This window comes from Schistocerca serialis, chromosome 4 (genome assembly GCF_023864345.2).
Source record: "Schistocerca serialis cubense isolate TAMUIC-IGC-003099 chromosome 4, iqSchSeri2.2, whole genome shotgun sequence".
NCBI classification, from domain to species: Eukaryota; Metazoa; Arthropoda; class Insecta; order Orthoptera; family Acrididae; genus Schistocerca; species Schistocerca serialis.
The window spans coordinates 596,774,937-596,792,057 of NC_064641.1; the positions used below are offsets into that span (position 1 = coordinate 596,774,937).

The following is a 17,121-nucleotide window of genomic DNA, read 5'->3' on the forward strand; positions in this document are numbered from 1 at the left end:
AATGAAGACGGTTCACAGAGAATCCAGCATCTAACAATTCATCCATAAACTCATCCCATTCCGATTCATTAATGCCAGTTAGCTGTTCAAGTTCCACATCATTCACTTTCCTTCTATTGCTAGCCATTTTATGGAAAAAAATGAGCACAGATAATGATAAATGTCAGTTAACCACCTACACTGAAGACTGACCAGCTACTGACACAGTTAAAATAAGACATGGACTGCATTGTCAAAAATGCTCGAAGATATACAAGCTGGTAACAGATTGTTAACAATGAGTTATCTCTTAGTTTGCTTCTGAGCTGAACTTCCTACTCTGCACACCAACTATGAGATTATTCACAGGCTCTATTTTCCCACCAAGAAAAATTGTTTTCTTAAAATAAATCTTTCAGGTTACGGTTGTGATCACTGATCTGCTGTAAGATAGTGAGTAGACATTTTACCTTTATTTATTTACACAGTAATTTGTACACTGCATTGTCAGTAATTTGTATCAATACAGTACGAATATAATGTTTAAACATCTCATAAAAATCTATACTTTATTTCCATGCTTTCTTTCACTTTTCAAGATTGAATGTGGCTCACATATTTTAAAGTTAGGTGAATTTGTTCTTTAAATTAAACAAATGTTTATAGTTCCTTAAAATGAAGCTCACTTTTATTATAATAACAGAAATCCCAGGATGGAAATAATAAACTGAAGTAATGAAAGCTAGTAACTCATCGATATGTGATTGGTGTATGGTTTCTAGACACATTTAACACCACCGAGATGGAATTAGCTTTCTAACCATCTCTCTCTCTCTCTCTCTCTCTCTCTCTCTCTCTCTCTCTCTCTCTCTGAACTAGATAGGTCAGAACTGTTTCTCCAGTATTTCCTCTTTTCTTGGAGTTCTGTTGACCTAAGCTTATATTAGTCTATTTCACTTTATTCCAGTTACTTGTTATTTACCATACCATGCATACTGTAGCTGTGATCTCCCTGTCCTCCTCCCATCCTCTTAATCACTCTGTTCTGTGAGTGTTCCCTTTTCAGTCCTTATTTTGCTACTTCCATTGAGGGTCACCTGCTTGCCTTCTATCACATCTTCTATTAACTCCTCCCCCTCTTTCCCCCACCCCCACAAGTGCCCAGAAATCTTATCTCCAAGTTGCAACATGCCATTTCCCCATCCTTCATTCATTCTTATTTATTTATTTAAATGCACTTTTCATGTTTTTACCAGAGAGAACCTAAGGATGTCTGATGTATTTGTGGAATGGAAGAAGAGAAGATAACAATCCTCCACACACCTCCATATAGTTCAGGCATTGAGTGGCCAATAGGTGAATATAGCTCTGAAGAAGAACATCCTCCAAAAGTTTAGCAATGTTTTCATTCTTTTTATGTGCCTATTGACCACTCCATGACTCAGTATTAGACTGAGTTGCTACCTTAATTCTATCCACAACTACCCTTTAACATAATGATGTTTTTGTATCACTGACAAAACATTGTATTCATACTTCAAAATGTGCTGCCTACAACTGCAAATTAATGATAATTACATCAATTAGTGTTATATCCTAACTTTAACTCTGCTACAAGGTAATAACATCTACTTGACTCTATTGTAATGAAACTAACAATGAGACTGGCATACATACCTATAGTTGACTGCACCTCTAAACCATTGAATGGATGATCCTGTGGCAAGGTCAACCATTCGCAACAAACTGTCTCTAGCATGCACTAGTAAGCGTCTTCCTCCTGGGTGGAGCACTAAATAGTTTATAGTAATGCCGCGGGTTTCATGCAGCTCAATTTTCCTGCACAGAACAGGTCAACAGTATGTAGAATTTAGGAGAAAGCACACAAAAATCCCAATTAAAAATGTACAGTTATATAAAAGAATGAAATATCAAAAAATAATTAGTAAAGTAACAAAAATCATTTGTACACTATACAAAAATTTCACCTATTACAAATTCTCAATAAGTATAATCATTTACTTCATGTCATAGTCCTTTGAAGCTGCTGATAACCCAGACTTAACTATCATTAACTTTTTTAATTTTCTATTCCATCTATTTACATGTACACCTATATGATAGTTTGCAATGGTGGAAGGGGGGGGGGGGGGGGAAGAGACCTGGGGCATGGGGTATTTTTAATATCTTGGAAGACTAATGGTGACGTGTAAGTAGCCATGAAAAATGTACCAGTTCAGACACCATTAAAAAGCTACAGAATACTGACTTTTCAGTCGTTTTCTTGAAAGAAAAACACATGGCTATACATTATATTTTTTCCTTTCTCTGAGAGCTTGAGGAGGGTTGGGGACCACAGCCTTCCTTGCCCCTGAGTACGGGTGCCCCTGGAACATCTGATATCACACCTGAAGAAAGATTTTGGTAAAACAATTAATTCATATGTTCCATGTGTTGTCAAGCAAGGACATTGAAGCTCTTATTGTGACTATCTGGAGCTTTAGGCATGACATCAGTCGAAGCACTGTGTGCTGTTCCAGAATCTTCCTGATAGATATTACAATCAGGTATCGGGCCGCACTGTACTGGTTAAAGATGGGTAAACTACACCAAGTTAATATAATAACTGGTTCACTGCTGAATAACAAGCCGGACCTCAGAAAATGGAAAACTGACACATGAAAAAGAAGTGCAACATACAGCAAGCTGTAACACTGATTGCATTATGGTTAAGTGGCCACACTGTTGGATTGCCACACAGGTGAGCTGTGTTCAGACCTACTGAATGCCACTTTTTTTCCACTGTTCACTGTATTCAAATTTGTGTCTGTGTCCATTTGCAACAGCAAGGTGTAAGGAAGGAACCTACAATGGCAGTTCATTCTGCTCAGCTACTTTATTAGCAGCCAAAGGAAGTGGTTTTTGAATGGGAACCACAAACGTTTGATGACAAGGTGACAAGTCAACCAATCCTTCACCAGTAAAGACATCTAGTGTGCTATACACAGTAATAGTGACATTGTGTGTGTCATATGACAGGAATCTCTTGGAGTGAGAGAGATAAGCCTCCTTGCCCGATTTAGGTGTTTGTATGAATGTGAATGTGATCACTCCCAAGGAAATGGTGAAAACATAATAATTTGTCACATATGCTGCAAAAAATTAATGCAACAGTTTCACAATCACACAGTTCCTCCGTACTCTGTCAATGTTTTTAACATTTTTGAAGTTTTGTTCCATTTTGGAAGTTTTGACTCTTGAATTCCTTTGTTGCAACGTAGTTCACACCTGTTTATTTATTGTTTTCATTTCTGTGTGATGTCTATGTGGTATCTCACCTGCTTTCACTATTCATTACATTTACTTGCAACAGTAACGTATTCTTACCACATGACTCATATTCTAAAACCAATGTATAGCATGACTACTGCCAAGACTATAGAAAGAGAACAAAAATTTCAATGACTGGATGGATAGTTCATAATGTTGTGAAAAAAAAGGAAAAATGGCATGAGAGAGTTTTCAACATGGATCATCTGCTTCACAGTACAGCCCTGTGACCACTTAATGATGATGCTATGCCTCTGTATGTGGGCTTATTTTTTATTTTCATTTATTTATTTTTTTAACAAGTTCAGCACACCTTCTTCCTGTTTTCATGCTTGACCTGTGTTCAGTTTTTGATGGGCTATCCACTGGGCCATCTTACCACTAAATCTGGGGCGGGAGGGGGGGGGGGGGGGAGTTTCCCTTGTGAGAATTATAAGGGCATAAAGCATGTCACAGTCGCTTGTGAGCTTGTAGGATTTATTCATGCTTCTGAAATCTATTGACCTTATGGTGAGTCAGGTTTATCTGTGCTGTAGGTCCACAATGCATATTTGAAAACCCACAAAAAGCTGTATCACTGGTTTCTCTGATATTCACATAAATGTGGGATCAAGAGTGGTGTGCTTTAGGCCCTTATGGATCTCAGCACCTCATATGTATTCTAATCAAGATACCATGTTGGCAGACATTACTACTTGAGTTTAATCATTTCCACAAATGGTACTTTGTATTTGGAGCTGGTTGTTAACTGGGTAGGAATTGGCTTTCATGTGCAATGTAATCATGAACTATCTTGTATCTATTTTAAATGTTAACAGGAAAGCTGTGAGGATGGGTCGCGAATGTCACACTTGGGTAGCTCAGTTGGTAGAGCACTTGCTGTGAAAGGCAAAGTTCCCAAGTTTGAGTCTCAGTCCAGCTTTAATCTACCAGGAAGTTTCATATCAAAGCACTCTCCACTGCAGAGTGAAAATCTCATTCTGGGAACAGAAAAGCAAATTACCAGCAAAAGTTAGCTGCAAAGGAACTAGGGCCTCCGAGAGCAGATCCTTTGATTGAGAGAGTGATGAAATAAAATAAGCGTGACTACAAGTGAACATTTAACAAGGAAATGTACAGTTAGAATAAGTTGTTGTGTGGATGCAGCATAAGAATGTCCGATTTTCAGCATGGAAGTAAATTTCTGAACTAATACATCTCTTAGGGATCTTGTATATTTATCTGAAAAAATGGAAAAGCATGAAAACTCCCATTTACACAAAAATGTGAAATGGAGAGTTGCAAAAGCTTATACATTATTTCATTACTCCACTAAACTGTACTTAATTATGTACAAAACGACAAAATTCCACAAAAACAATTCTTTCTTTTGTCAGATAAGTTATGCATATTATTATTATTATTATTAATTTTGGTATTACTATTGGCAGTGGCTGTAGTTGCATAAATTTGTTGATGAGCATAACTGTTATACAGCAGATGCTATTAATTTCACACTCTCAAATTTATCTGAACCTAAAAATTTGTGAACACACAGAATGTATACTCATGACCCACCACTGTACTGAGTCTCCACAGATGGTAATTACCCTCCCAAACATGTACAGCAACAGAACTTCGATGCCTTATCTCTTCAGTCACGCCCCCCCCCCCCCCCCCAAAGTCCTACTGTCCAGTCACAGAGGAACATTCCCCTCATGATTCAGTACCACACAGTACTGGAGCAACTGAATGACATTATCCACCAGGGTGTCGACTACCTCTCATCATGCCCTGAAAGGAGGAAGTCCTACCCACTATTCTTCCCATCCCTCCCATAGTGGTATTCTGCCACCCACCAAATCCAAACAATATCATCGTCCATTCCTGCAAAAGCCCTCCTCCTAACCCTTTGCTCATGGATCATAACCCTGTAGTAGACATAGATGTACAACCTATCTCATACATATTCTCTCCACCATCTACTCCAGTCCTGTCACAAGCATCACCTATCCTATCAAAGGCAGGGCTATCTGTGAAAACAGTCATGTGATCTACAAGCTAAGCTGCAATCACTGTGCTGCATTCTATATGGGCATGACAACCAATAAGGTTTGTGTCCGCATGAATGGCCACCAACAACCTGTTCCCGAGAAACAGCTAGACCACCCAGTTATTGAGCACACTGCCCAACACAATGTTCTTCTTTTCAAAGATTGCTTCACAGCCAGTGCCATCTGTATCCTTCCTACCAATACCAGCTTTTCTGAATTGCACAGGTGGTAACTCTTCCTGTAATATATCCTAAATTCCCATAACCATCCTGGTCTCAACCTTCGTTAGTCACTGTCCTTCACTCACCCATCCCTTTCCCTGTTCCCACTCTAGCATTACACAGACTTCTATTCCACCAATGCACCCACAGTCTTTTTACCAAGCCAATAATTCATCTGGACAGGGCAAAGGGTAGGTGTGAATAATAGATTGAGCATTAAATGAAACTTTAAAGTTGCCATAAATGTAAATCTGACCAGTTGATTCGTTTACTATCACGAGGGTTAGATATGATGTAAAAGATTGTATGACCCCCAATGACACCAGACTGTCCAAATCTGGTGTCATAGATTGTATGACCCCTAATGACACCAGCCTGTCCAATTCTGCTTTCACTTGATCACACAAAGCCACTGGAATATGGGGCACATGGAAAAAACAGAGCTGCACTGTAATCAGAGTAACGAGGACCACAAAATTTGTGGCACAACCTAACCCATCTGAGAAGAGAGACAAGAACTTAGGGTTCAGAGAATCTAACTGCTGGTAAGGGACTCACTTGGAAATGACATCCACTGTACCTAAAGCAGAAAAATCAAAGCATTGAAAGCATCCAGACCAAACAAATTTGTGGTGTCAGTATCATCAACTATCAAAAAAGTCAAGGAATAAACCAGATCTTTATACATAGTGGGAGATGTAAATTGCCCCAAAATTGGAATATGCTACTTTTAAGTCACTAAACTTTGAGGAACTGTAGACCACGCATTTCATCAAATGGAAGTGATGTGAAACTTCCTGGCAGATTAAAAATGTGTGCTGGACTGAGACTCGAACTCTGAACCTTTGCCTTTTGGGGGAAAGTGCTCCACTGATTGAGCTACCCAAGCATGAAACATGACCTGTCCTCACAGCTTCAATTCTGCTAGTACATCATCTCCTACCTTCCAAACTACACAGAATCTCATCTGTGAATCCTGTAGAACCAGTACTCCAGGAAGGAAGGATATTGCAGAGACATGGCTTAGCCACAGCCTGGGGAATGTTTGCAGAATGGAATTTTCACTCTGCAGCAGTGTGTGCACTGATATGAAAATCCCTGACAGATTAACACTGTGTGCCTGACCAAGACATGAGCTCCGTACTTTTTCCTTCCATGGGCACATGCTCTACTGATTGAGCTACCCAACTTTCCAAACTTCACAGAACTTCTTTTACAAACCTTGCAGAACCAGCACTCCTGGAAGAAAGGGTATTTCAGAGACATGGGTTAGCCACAGCCTTGGGGATGTTTCCAAAATGAAATTTTCACTATGCAGTGGAGTGTGGGTTGATAAGAAACTCCTGGCAGATTAAAATTGTGTGCTGGGCTGAGACACAAACTCAGGACCTTTGTCTTTTATTCTAAAAAGAGATGCAGGTTCCTGGAACAACGCTAACTGACACAGCAACTGCTAGATCTGAAAAGAAAGCCAAGAAAAAACAAAGCCTTACACATGTTAGCGTCAGTGACACGAAAGGTGCCCTACAGGGGGATATGCTTCAGCTCCTACATCAAAGACGTTGGGATGTCTCACGTAGCAAGTTACTGACCAATCGGCATGTGTTTTGACTTGGCATCAATGGCAAAACAGTGTATATCTTGTCGCAACCTGCTCTCAGTGTGCTACTATACAGGCAGTGTTGTGGTTGATGCTCTCTTCCTGGTCCACACTATGGCTTCCATGGCAATACATCATTGTTAATTCCAGGGGGCCATTCCTACATTCTTACTAGTTGTGGCTGTCCATGCTCTCTCTAAATTTCCATATGTTACCCACTGTCCAAAGTCAACCATAGCTATGATTCAAGCATTCTCCATAATTTTTGCTATTGAAGGGTTGCCTTATATGCTTGTGATGGAAAACAATCCACAGTTTTTGTCTCAGACCTTCCACATTTCTGTACCTGTCAAGGCATTCACCATGTGACAGCTTCTTCTTTTCACCCTCAATCTAACAGTGAGATGGAACATCTCATCTTCAAAGTCAAAGTTCAAATGGAAAAACATGTAATGGACTCATCTGCAGATGACATCTTGACACACTTCTTGAGTTCCTACAGGTTAATATTGGTGGGGGATCAGAGTTCGGCTGAGATGCTCCATGGTCGCCAGCCACGTACCCCCTGCCTCTGCTCATGCTGCCCCACGAACACACACCATTGGGGCCCTTGTTGTAGTTTGCTCCTTTCTCCACAGTCTGGGCTTTGTGGTTGGCCCCCTACAGAAGTGGATAATGGTCATGTTCCACAGCTGCCGAGGCTGCCACTTCTGCATGGTGTTCACCAGTGAGGGGCTGGGGACATGCATGTGGTGTCTCTGCTGTGGGGAGCGGATCCATCCTCCTTGTGGATGCCACAACCTCCAGAACTTGGATGAGCCACCTCCTGCCAGACCTTCCTGCAATGCTTTGCTGCCACTGGTGATTCCGCTGTCAGCTGAGTTGGTGCCTACAGGTCCTTCCATATCAGCATACCTGGCATCCCCGACAGAGCAGCCAGTGCCCTCACTGCGGGCATGCTTCTACAATATTGAGGACCTGGATGTTGAAATGCAGCCAGCACTCTTGTCAATGGTCCTCTGGATGTTAAAATGCAGCCAGCACTCTTGTCAATGGTCCTCTCTTATCATATTTCATGGGGGAGCAGCCACCACATGTGTCCACAGCCACCCCACTTCTGCCCCTACTCACTGGTTCCAACCTGGAGTTTCCTTCCCCCACTGCTGTCATCACTTGCAGCATCAGCCACAGAGGCCATGCATATTTCAACAGTTGCCCTGGTGCCTGTATCGGTAGAGCATCCTTTTGCCAAGGGTCAAGGGGTTCCATAATCCTGTACGTAATACTACACTCCTGGAAATGGAAAAAAGAACACATTGACACCGGTGTGTCAGACCCACCATACTTGCTCCGGACACTGCGAGAGGGCTGTACAAGCAATGATCACACGCACGGCACAGCGGACACACCAGGAACTGCGGTGTTGGCCGTCGAATGGCGCTGGCTGCGCAGCATTTGTGCACCGCCGCAGTCAGTGTCAGCCAGTTTGCCGTGGCATACGGAGCTCCATCGCAGTCTTTAACACTGGTAGCATGCCGCGACAGCGTGGACGTGAACCATATGTGCAGCTGACGGACTTTGAGCGAGGGCGTATAGTGGGCATGTGGGAGGCCGGGTGGACGTACCGCCGAATTGCTCAACACGTGGGGCGTGAGGTCTCCACAGTACATCGATGTTGTCGCCAGTGGTCGGCGGAAGGTGCACGTGCCCGTCGACCTGGGACCGGACCGCAGCGACGCACGGATGCACGCCAAGACCGTAGGATCCTATGCAGTGCCGTAGGGGACCACACCGCCACTTCCCAGCAAATTAGGGACACTGTTGCTCCTGGGGTATCGGCGAGGACCATTCGCAACCATCTCCATGAAGCTGGGCTACGGTCCCGCACACCGTTAGGCCGTCTTCCGCTCATGCCCCAACATCATGCAGCCCGCCTCCAGTGGTGTCGCGACAGGCATGAATGGAGGGACAAATGGAGACGTGTCGTCTTCAGCGATGAGAGTCGCTTCTGCCTTGGTGCCAATGATGGTCGTATGCGTGTTTGGCGCCGTGCAGGTGAGCACCACAATCAGGACTGCATATGACCGAGGCACACAGGGCCAACACCCGGCATCATGGTGTGGGGAGCGATCTCCTACACTGGCCGTACACCACTGGTGATCGTCGAGGGGCACTGAATAGTGCACGGTACATCCAAACCGTCATCGAACCCATTGCTCTACCATTCCTAGACCGGCAAGGGAACTTGCTGTTCCAACAGGACAATGCACGTCCGCATGTATCCCGTGCCACCCAACATGCTCTAGAAGGTGTAAGTCAACTACCCTGGCCAGCAAGATCTCCGGATCTGTCCCCCATTGAGCATGTTTGGGACTGGATGAAGCGTCGTCTCACGCGGTCTGCACGTCCAGCACGAACGCTGGTCCAACTGAGGCGCCAGGTGGAAATGGCATGGCAAGCCGTTCCACAGGACTACATCCAGCATCTCTACGATCGTTTCCATGGGAGAATAGCAGCCTGCATTGCTGCGAAAGGTGGATATACACTGCACTAGTGCCGACATTGTGCATGCTCTGTTGCCTGTGTCTATGTGCCTGTGGTTCTGTCAGTGTGATCATGTGATGTATCTGACCCCAGGAATGTGTCAATAAAATTTCCCCTTCCTGGGACAATGAATTCACGGTGTTCTTATTTCAATTTCCAGGAGTGTAGGTTATGTATCACAGCATCAGGCCACCTGCATGCTATACTTTGAATATTCTGCCAACAGCATCAGCATGAGCTGGCCACCAGAGACTGCCTGCAGTGGGCCACATGACTTGTGCACAAGACATAGCATCCACCATGCCATCTACAATAGCCCTCCGCTTCGCATAACTACAGTGCAGCGAGCACTCACTCTCATGGTATGTTCTAACTTATTGTCAACAACTGATTGCATCAGTATCTGGATTATTTCTATGTTTGTGTATGTGGAAGAAGAATAAACTTTGGTTCATTGTGGCCATACTGCTGTTTGTGTCTTAGATTATGACATGTATACATACATTATCTATAACACTAGAAGTTGATACTGCATTTGAGCACAAAAATTTTCAAGGCAATGGCAGAGGGGATATTTGCAATGGTACCAGCAGCTATTACCACTGACATAAGTAACACCACTTGACTCATGCTATCTGTCATGTTGGTTGAAACACAAATATAGCTGTACAAAGTAAGTCACAAAGTGGTAACAAAAATAATAACTAGGGAAGTGTGTACCTCACAGATTAACTAGTCAACAGTTAAGTATCAGTATTTAAACTGTGTACTGCATGCCATTTTAATTCACACAGCTGAATAATAGTAAATAAGAAATAGTAAATAAGAAAAGTAGGCTGCTTAGCAAAACATATGTTCCATTCATGGTAGATAATCAGAGGTTAAAAGCAGTACAGTTCCAATACATAATTATGTAACTAGTAGAAGATTTGTATGGAATGCATTCATCATAGCAATGAATAACAAAACAATCAGGGAATCATAACACTCCAATTTAGTGGCATAATCCAGAGGACTAAAGCTAACTTGCTACTCATGTTTTGTAATTCTATCACACACTCTTCACTTAACAACTGAAGACACTATAAAGTCTCTGTAACCATTACACACTGTGATAATGAAATTTGCCATGGAATAAAAATATGTGGTTGTTGTGGAGTTCAGTGCCCTGATGACAATGGTAAATTGTATACGGAAATGCAATTTCATTTGCACTTGGCTATATTATTTATATTACCATGGCACTTACCACATTCTGTTATTTTAGGAATATTATTCTCTAGTGGTGTGAATAGAGAGGGGAGGGACAGATAGCCGCTTAGGGCAGGTAAAGGAAAGTTGTAGTTGCATCAGTCAGTCAACTATCGACCATCACTTATCTCACTATGAGATCACACAGCATCAATCCTTGATATGTGTACATCTGCTAACATGAAGAATATGGTTTTTGTGTGTTCACATGTTCCTTATGCTCAGTGATGTCTAGGAAGTGTTTTAATTCACCAAATCTTTTCTGTTATGTGTGTGGTGAGTGTACAACTAAGTTTCAAAAACATTCCATTTCACTAAGTACCAAAAAGGTATATAAGTTGTATTTTGAATCAGATGTAGATGAGAGTAAATGTTGGGCACCACAGAACTGTTGCTCACACTGATGCAGTCCACCCAACTGTGCCATTTACCATTCCACAGTTATGGAGGGAACCTGTCAATCACAGACTGGTGCTTTTTTTAACGAAAATAAAAAGGAACCTCAAGTAAAGCAAAACACACAGTTTCTTACCCACATTTGGAATCTGCAGTTCACTCTGTTCCACATCCTGATTCTCTCCCAGTTCTAAAACCACCAACAGAATGGACACTGAAAGATGAAACAGATGATAATAGTGGGAAACCACAAGCTTATGAAGATCCTGAGCACATGCCATCTGCAGCACAGCTACAAATGCAGTCATTGTCACAGAACTGAACAATCTTGTAAGATTTCAAATTCTTTCAAAGAGGCAAGCAGAATCACTTGGGTCTTGTCTTCAAGAAAAGATCCTGTTACAACCAATCACTAGCATTACATTCATAAACAAAAGCTTCAGCTTTCCACTTTTTCTCAGTGACAGAGAGTTTGGTCTAATGTAATGACATAAATGGGCTGCCTACAAAATTTGGAATGATTCACAATCCACAAGGATAGCACCTATTTATAGATTTTTCAAAGTGTAGTCTCAAAGCTGTTCTCTTATATAAAGGAAACAAGATACCTTTGATACCAGAGGCCCTTTCCATTCAGTTACAGGGGATCTATTAGAACATGATGTATTCCAGATGTATACTGCCTATTTGAGTTACAAATGGAAAATCTGTGGTCATCTCAGAGTTTTGGGGATGCAGACTGGTTTCTTGTGTCACTGGGATAGTAGAGCAAGAAAAGGTCATTATGTAATAAAAGAGAGGCCTCTGAGAGAAATTTTCATTCCAAGTGAAAAAAATGTGTCGCATGAACCCCTTGTCAACAGAAAGTGTGCTGTTTACCACCACTCCATCTGAAATTGGGCTTTTGAAGAACTTTGTGTAAGCAATGGACAAATACAGCCAGGGTTTTCAATTTTTACAATCTAAATATCCTGCAATTAGTACTGAAAAAATTAATGAAGGAATTTTTCCTGGGCCTCAGATCTGTGACTTGATGAAAGATATTACCTTAGAACAGTTGCTGAAAGATACTAAGAAGTCAGCTTGGCATTCTTTTAACAATGTGTGGTACATTTTCTTGGAAAACTTAATATTTGACAACTACAGGGAACTGACAGAACACATGTTGGACTATTACAAGGCTATTAGGTGCAACATATCTCTGAAATTACAATTCCTTCATTCCCAATTGGATTTCTTCCCACCTAATCTTGGAGATGTGAGTGACAAACATATTGAGCAATTTCACCAAAATGTCACTGCCAAAGAAAGATGATATAAGGGAAGTGGTCAAAAAACTTTTGGAGGATTACTACTGAACACTCCTAAAAGAAGTTTCACCACACACCCAAAAATGTAAAGTTCCCAGGAAAAGTTTCTAACTTGTGAGACCATTTCAAGCTTTATTCAGCTCTCTCATACTATTTTCTGTTTTGTTAATAAAAAATACCTTCTCTTGCTGTGCTGTATTTCATTCTCCCAGATGCAATTCACCTTTTTTCACTTTAAGGCATCATCATGGGGTCTATAATGATAGTTATGATACATTTTTGTATTTATATGTATTATTCATAGATTATAAAATAGTTCACTTCTTGCTTTTTATGTAAATAAGTGATTACTTACAGTTCTTTGCATTTTTAATTGGCATCGGCAATTCCTCTCATCTGGCCACATGGAGGTCACACTACTGTTCTGTTTATGACCTCTATTTTCAATTGATCTTTGATTTACTTTCCAGTTAGTTATTGTGCATGTATTCATTTTTGTGTGATTGTAATCTGTTACTGAGTATATGCAGGAATAAATATTTTGTTTTCTCTAATACCAACATATTTGGTGACCCCAATTGACTAAGTCATGTCTGCACTGGCTTCAGCATTTTGCACAGTTTCACAACATTGATGCTTGTAACTTCCACACCATCTGCACTGCACTTGTTCCCACATGAGAATATAAGACTCACCAGTCACAACTGAACCAGCAGCCAGCAGTGCAGTTAACAGAATGACAATGAAATCCCCACAATTCTGGCAACATAATCCTCTATTATGGTCTGCCTGGCTAGGAATCAGTTCGTCCTCACACATATATCAGCAGACAGGACTAAATACAGCTATGTGGTTGCAGTACTCATGTAGCAACTAGCAACAGAATTCCAGGACATTCCAGCCATACCGAACAGTATGCATCAATTAAGAATGCATTGATCACAGACTTGTTGCAACTGAGAGCAAAATGGCTAGAGAAGCTTTTGCACACTAACAAGCTCAGAGATCATGCTCCCTCACAACTCCTAAGACATTTACACACATTGGTAAGTAATACTGTAAGTAATGATGTGCTACAAAATATACGGTTGTCCCAAATGCCATCAGACACCCAAAAATTAACATTGTGTGTGCAAGCAATTTAAACACACTGGCAGAAAAATGCTGACAGGATAGGTGAAATACATCCTACATAAAATGTCTCAACATTGACGCCATGAAAAGAAAATGTGCCCAAAGTGATGCAAGCCTCCCTGCAAATGCCATTGGCAGAACTGACCAAACAGGTAGCTGCTTTACAAACAACACACAACCATCAATGGGCACATTGCCAATAGTCAAGGAGTTGTAATCAATCGTTGTTGCACAGAACTTATTTTGGTACCACAGGAAGTTTGGTAATGATATGCAAAAGTGTACACCACCTTGTACAACACCTTGCAGGTGGGAGCACGACAGAAACTTCTATTGCAAATATGTACTAACTTTTTGTGATGGACAGGGATACAAAACTACAATACTTGGTCAATACAAAGGCAGAAGTGCCAGAATATACACCAAACTGACTACAGTATCGGAGCAGTCACAACTGCTATCTATTCACCAAGATTAGAATTTATGGTTGAGTTAACATTATTCCTTAACCTGGGGCTACACTATGTGTTTGAATGGCAATTTACAGTGGCAGTTATATCACAGCCTACTATCAAAAAAAAATTTGTCCTCCTATGACTTACTGGCAGATTTGACTACTAATCTGTATACTCCAAGGAAAGTATGTTGTGGCACACTGCTAGCAGTATGCACAGTCACAGACAATACACCATACATATGGTTACTGAAATAATACCCTGACACTACTCAGCAGTCACCTACTCTCCCAGTGGCAACGGAAAAAGCATGCGAAGTTCAGAAGAAAGCGAAATCCCGAAGATTGGCTAAAATTTACAGACGCGTGAAATTTGGCACGGACTTCAATGCGAGATGCCTTTAACAAGTTCCACAATGAAATGTTGTCTCAAAATTTGGTAGAAAATCCAAAGAAATTCTGGTCGTATGTAAAGTACACAAGCGGCAAGACACAGTCAATACCTTCACTGCGCAGTGCCGATGGTGCTGTTATCGACGACTGTGCCGCTAAAGCGGAGTTATTGAATGCAGTTTTCTGAAATTTCTTCACCAGGGAAGATGAATGGATATTTCAGAATTTGAAACATGAACAGCTTCTAGCATGAGTTTCCTAGAAGTAGATACCTTAGGGGCTGCGAAGCAACTCAAATCGCTTGATATGGGCAAGTCTTCAGGTGCAGATTGTATACCGATTAAGTTCCTTCCAGATTACGCTGATACAATAGCTCCCAACTTAGCAATCATATACAACCGCTCGCTCACCGATAGATCTGTACCTACAGATTGGAAAATTGCACATGTCGCACCAGTGTTTAAGAAGGGTAGTAGGAGTAATCCATAAAACTACAGACCTATATCATTGACGTCGATTTGCAGTAGGGTTTTGGAGCATATACTGTATTCAAACATTATGAATCACCTTGAGGGGAATGATCTATTGATACGTAATCAGCATGGTTTCAGAAAACATCATTCTTGTGCAACGCGGCTAGCTCTATATTCACACGAAGTAATGGCCGCTATCGACAGGGGATCTCAAGTTGATTTCGTATTTCTAGGTTTCCGGAAAGCTTTTGACAACATTCCTCACAAGCGACTTCTAATCAAGTTGCAGGTCTATGGGGTATCGTCTTAGTTGTGCGACTGGATTTGTGATTTCCTGTCAGGAAGGTCACAGTTCGTAGTAATAGACGGCAAATCATCGAGTAAAACTGAAGTGATATCAGGTGTTCCCCAGGGAGGCGTCCTGGGACCTCTGCTGTTCTTGATCTATATAAATGACCTGGGTGACAATCTGAGCAGTTCTCTTAGGTTGTTCACAGATGATGCTGTAATTTACCATCTAGTAAGGTTATCCGAAGACCAGTATCAGTTGCAAAGCGATTTAGAAAAGATTGCTGTATGGTGTGGCAGGTGGCAGTTGATGCTAAATAACGAAAAGTGTGAAGTGATCCACATGAGTTCCAAAATAAATCCGTTTGAATTCAGTTACTCGATAAATAGTACAATTCTCAAGGCTGTCAATTCAACTAAGTACCTGGGTGTTAAAATTATGAACAACTTCAGTTGGAAAGACCATATAGATAATACTGTGGGAAAGGTGAGCCAAAGGTTGTGTTTCATTGGGAGGACACTTAGAAGATGCAATAAGTCCACTAAAGAGATAGCTTACACTACACTCATTCGTCCTCTGTCAGAATATTGCTGCGCAGTGTGGGATCCTTACCAGGTTGGATTGACGGAGGACATCGAAAGGGTGCAAAAAAGGGCAGCTCGTTTTGTATTATCATGTAACAGGGGAGAGAGTGTGGCAGATATGATACGTGAGTTGGGATGGAAGTCATTAAAGCAAAGACGTTTTTCGTTACGGCGAGATCTATTTACGAAGTTTCAGTCACCAACTTTCTCTTCCGAATGCGAAAATATTTTGTTGAGCCCAACCTACATAGGTAGGAATGATCATCAAAATAAAATAAGAGAAATCAGAGCTCGAACAGAAAGGTTTAGGTGTTCGTTTTTCCCGCGCGCTGTTCGGGAGTGGAATGGTAGAGAGATAGTATGATTGTGGTTCGATGAACCCTCTGCCAAGCATTTAAATGTGAATTGCAGAGTATTCATGTAGATGTAGATGTAGATGTAGATGTACATGGTATAGCACACTGCTGTTTACCACATTCTGACCATGCTAGGACAGTCAACTCACACTCTACCTACATGTCCCTAAATGTCTGGGGCCTGAAAAGCTAAAAGTGGTAAAACAGGAATTTCACAACATGCTATCACAGGTTATCTGCAAAGTTTCTAGTGGCAGCTGAACAGCCCCAATTGACATCATGCCTAAAAAGAAGAATGGGTGGCATCACTGCAGTGACCATCTCCAACTCAGTGCAAGGACCATCCCTGACTGGTACACAGTCCCATACATACAAGACTTTTAGGCAAATATTCATGATAAGATGATATTTTCTAGCACTGACCAAGTCCAAGCATACATCAGACCCCTGTAGCCACAGAAAACATTCATAAAACAGCAGTGGTGGTACCATTCAGCCTATCTTAAGTTCACCAGGATGCCTTTCAGACTGTGTAATGCAGCTCAGACCTTCCAGCATTTTATGGATAAGATGACAAAAGATTCAGATTTTTGTGCTATGTATTCATAGATGATTTGTTGGTGATGTCAGCATCAGAAGAGGAGCACTTATGGAATTTGACACAAGTGTTCAACTGCCAACACACACAGGAACTAGTAATTAATCTGGTGAATGTGTTTTTGGTGAGAAAGAGGTGCACTTTTTAGGATATTTGATCAAGTCTACAACAATGAG

At 41.5% G+C, this 17,121-nt stretch overlaps 1 protein-coding gene across 1 annotated transcript in view; it reads right to left on the minus strand.

The window, feature by feature from the left end:
• LOC126475358 (jouberin-like) overlaps positions 1–17,121 on the minus strand; it is a 270,176-nt gene that overhangs the window by 42,104 nt on the left and 210,951 nt on the right. The window contains exon 10 of the mRNA XM_050103172.1: positions 1,657–1,818. Coding sequence (XP_049959129.1) covers positions 1,657–1,818 — 162 coding nt within the window. The remainder of the gene's footprint in view (positions 1–1,656; positions 1,819–17,121) is intronic.